Raw genomic sequence first — 4,164 nt, 5'->3', positions numbered from 1 at the left:
CAGGTGTACATACACCCCACACACAGTCGGGTGTATGTACACTCCACAAGCCATCAGGTGTCCATACACCCCACAAGTCATCAGGTGTACATACACCCCACAACCCATCAGGTGTGCATACACCCCACAAGTCATCACGTGTACATACACTCCACAAGCCATCAGGTGTACATANNTCAGGTGTACATACACCCCACAAACCGTCGGGTGTATGTACACTCCACAAAGCCTCAGGTGTATATGCGACTTAAAAATCATGAGGTGTAGACGTTAACTCATGCTGTTCTGAAGAGACTGACAATGAGGATGACCACTCTGTTGACCTTTTTCTTCTTAAGTTTCTTTATCTTTAAGATACGAAGAAGTCTGTCTATTCTGTTCTCACTCGCTCTCCTGTGTTTGATTTGTATAGACAGAAAAGAGAAGGAAAAGGGGATGATACCCAAAAGAACCTTAATCTCCTTACCTCTTTTGTGGGAAAGAAAGATTTCTTTTTTGTCATATTCTTCGGTAAACGTCCTTTCTTAGAAGGGAAGGAACAAGGAGGAATGATCTCTGTTGGGCCCGGTAAAAGAAGATCTGAGGAAATCAACAGCGGCGTGTATCTACACCTCAAGGACTCCATACCTCCTAAAAAAGATACAAGAGATCAAAACGAAGCAGAGAAAGAGAGAAAGAAAGTAGAGGCACAATGGAAAGCAGTAAAGAAGGAGGAGTGTAAGGAGAGAGAGAAAGGAGAATACAAATCACAGGAAACAGACAAAGAAGAGAATCAAGAAGAGACAGAAAGAAGAAAGGAAAAAGAAGAGAGAGCTGTTGTAGTTGGATAACGATATCTTTGCAGCGCGAAAGATGTATGCATCACCCACCTCTTGGAACTCACAGGAAACTTAGAAAGAAAGAAAGAAAGAGAAAAAGAGAAATGAAGGGAAACAGAATCACTATGTCGACTTCTTCATCGTATAGATCAACAACTCCCTAGCTGCTGCCTATACAGAGAGATGAAGAGACAGTCCTTTCAGCTACACCTTCGAATCAAGAGAACAAGAAAAACCACACACGACACAAACCCTATTATCCCGCACATTCGACGCGCTCATAACGTCTATCTATCTTTAATCTATCTATCTATTGATAGCTTATTTTGTGTAATCCACTCATACAGGTAGGTGTATACATGCATATATACGTACATATATACATGTATACATGACATATGTGAATGGTCGAATACCCGATAAGACGATTGCATCCTTAAATCTTGCTTGACTCTCAAGGAGGAGATTCAAAAAGGTGAGAAGAAGAGGATCTGCTTCGTCTCCATTCCCGTAGATAACCACCTGGGAGAAATAGAAAAGAACAGAAAAGTGTGAATGAAAGTCCAGAGAAACGATAGCTATACAGACAAATACTGAAGAAAAGGAAGAAAGAAAAGAAGAGGGTATCACCATAACATGCTGTTGTACGGTGTATGTACAGTAGACAGCTACCTCTCCCTCCTTAGGGCGTATTACCAAGCTAAATCTATCCATCACGAAAACGTTAGAAACAAGAAAAAGTCTTCTCCATAGCTCTCTCTACTCTTGTTCTTCTTCGTGTGCGTCTCTACACATAGATATATACATATATATATATCCATGCATATGACCGGCTGTCCTGAGAAGGCGAAGGGGGATCTACGCCTCTCAGTATAGAAATGCATAAATGATAGACAGAATGAGAGATTAAGGATAGATAGACTAAAGATCAATAGATAGGCAGCTTGAAGACAGACAGATATATAGATAGATTGATAGATGGGAGGTAGGTAGACAAAGAGATACGTAGATAGAGAGAGTAAAGATAGGTGGGCCAAAGAGGATATATGAATAGATGAATTAGAGATGATATCTATAGAGAGAGATAGACTTAAGATAGATAGACACATTAACGACGAGAGATAGATAGAGATAGACGTGTTCCTCGTGGTCGATGGGTAGGAAGCATGAAGAAGAGGCTGAAGAAGAAGAAGTCTTTGGAGTCTTCTTTCAGTGAACTTCACTAGAACTGGTTCAGATAACTCATATAGGGAGGGGCTCATGTACGCCTGGTCTCATGATAGCATCTCTTGAGGTGTATGCGTAATGCTAAAACGGGGGAAACTAAAGATGAAGAAGAAAGAAAGAAAGAGAACATTCCTTTCCGCTGCAATTAAGATTCTTAAGGCTATCTTTCTCCTTTCTTTTTCTCTCTCGCTCTCACTTCTTGGCTGTTCTCATCTTTCTGCTTTCCCTTCAATTCAATCAAGCAACAAGGAAAAGAAAGAAAACATAGTAGAGTGTAGGGGACCCATCAAAACAGCTACACCCACCACCTGACAAAACTAGAAGGGCAACATCCCTCTTCCTTTCTTTTTACTCATTGCTAATCTATCTTTAATCTGTCTATCCTTAATATATCTTTAATCTATCTATCTATCCATCTATCGCTTCTTTGCCTGAATGTCCGTCATTGATAAAGAAATTGAAACGCCTACCCATGGAGATTTGAAGAGCCCTCTACATCTCCTCGTCCATTCCCCCGTGCATGCAGTCAGCCATCACACCTATGAACGTTAACGAGAGAAGAGAAGAGAACTACCCTAAGGTCATCTTAATCATGACTCGCGACGTAGAGAGAAAAAGAAGAGAGAAGAGACAAGGAAAGGCACGAAAGAAAAAGAGAGCGTGACGCTCTTTCTTCTCTTCTATCTCATTCTTACTGTTCGAAATTTGCATACAGTTCGTAGCCATGCTTTCAGTGCTTGGAATCTCCTTGGGAGCTCCTGCTCTTCTTCCTTCTCTTTCGCTTGTCCTTCTCTCTTCACTTGGGCGGGGAGGTGACTTTCTCTCTCTGTTGAAACACCAAGACTCTCGGTTTTCTTCTCGTTCTCTTTCTCCGCTATAAGAGAGATCGATGACGTTGCTGCACGCTTCATAGCGGCTGCAGCCAACGTCTCGCGATCTAGGAAAGAAAGAAAAAGAGACGCAACATACGAAAGAAGAAAAAGAAGGAAACTTGTAGAGAAAAAAGGAAGGAGAGAAAGCAAGCAGCAGAAACGTCGGAGAGAGAGAAGGAGGATAGGTGTTCTGCCTTGCAAGAAAAAGATCAGCTGTACACAAGTGAAAATGTATACATACACACACATATCTATATATATGTGTATACATGTAAGTATCGATGTGTAGATCTCCTCTCGGATAGAGAAGAATGAATGGCGTTTGTAAGCAAAGGGAGAGACCGATATGTGTATCCTATGATCTCAGTAGCCTAAACATGTCGAGGTGTATATACACCCCAAGACAAGAGGCTAGTCGTTACTCCTTACCTGGCATTCTCTCTTTCTGTTCAATCTGATCTGACAAAGACCTCTCCTCCTTCTCATTGGATTCTACCTCTGCTTCGTTCTTTCCTTCCGCCTAGAATAGAACACAAGTCGCACTGAGACATTTGGATGACGACTTCTCCACAGATCCCTAAAGTAGAGACGCGCATGCAATGAGAAAGGGAAAGAAACAGAAGGAGATTCGACAAAGCAATCTCCTGAAAAGGTTCTACCTTCTCTCGGTTGCAAGTGAAGTACATTGACACATATATATATATATATATATATGTATGCATGTATATATACCTGCTTGGAGATCGCCATATACACTCACACAGAAAAAGAGACCCTCTCCCCCTCATTTTCCCGTTTCTCTCCGCCTCCACCTCTCTTTCTTTTACATCTATCTATCTCTCTTAAATCTATCGGTCTATCTACGTACCGTAGACCTATCTATCTTGAATCTATCTATCTAACTAGGTGTATATATGGATACTATTATGCTCCATACATCCACAAAGCATCGCTTCCTCCTCTTCTCTTTCTCTTTACTCTACTTCTCGATCTCTACGTTCTTCTTCTTCTTTACCATCATCTGCTGCAAGCTCCGCTTTCTTTCCTCTTCTTTTTGCCTCTCCTTACCTGTGTGAAAGACGAGCTGCCTTTTTGCTTTTCAGCAAGCGAACAGGGAGTCGTAGAATCTGAGGAAAGTTCTCCTTCTCCTTCTCCTTCTTCTCCACTTTCTCTTTTCGGTTCGGTCTTTTCTCCGTCACAGGAGTCCTTCTGTTTCTCTTCTTCCTCTTTTTCTCTCTTCTTCTCCT

The 4,164-nt window shown here is 41.6% G+C and overlaps 1 protein-coding gene across 1 annotated transcript in view; it reads right to left on the bottom strand.

Annotated features, from left to right (window-relative positions):
- The window catches only part of CSUI_006855 (pub domain-containing protein), a gene marked incomplete at its 3' end in the record, with an annotated part of 11,363 nt that extends 7,255 nt beyond the window's left edge, over positions 1-4,108 (bottom strand). The window contains exons 1-5 of the mRNA XM_068067006.1: positions 3,986-4,108; positions 3,347-3,437; positions 2,741-2,982; positions 1,235-1,340; positions 467-630 (exon numbers count right to left, since the gene is read on the bottom strand). Coding sequence (XP_067921018.1) covers positions 467-630; positions 1,235-1,340; positions 2,741-2,982; positions 3,347-3,353 — 519 coding nt within the window. The remainder of the gene's footprint in view (positions 1-466; positions 631-1,234; positions 1,341-2,740; positions 2,983-3,346; positions 3,438-3,985) is intronic.
- Positions 4,109-4,164: the final 56 nt, after the last annotated feature.

The sequence above is a fragment of the Cystoisospora suis genome (assembly GCF_002600585.1).
Source record: "Cystoisospora suis strain Wien I chromosome Unknown contig_3523, whole genome shotgun sequence".
In the NCBI taxonomy this organism is placed as follows: Eukaryota; Apicomplexa; class Conoidasida; order Eucoccidiorida; family Sarcocystidae; genus Cystoisospora; species Cystoisospora suis.
This window is presented reverse-complemented; position numbering and strand designations above follow the sequence as displayed.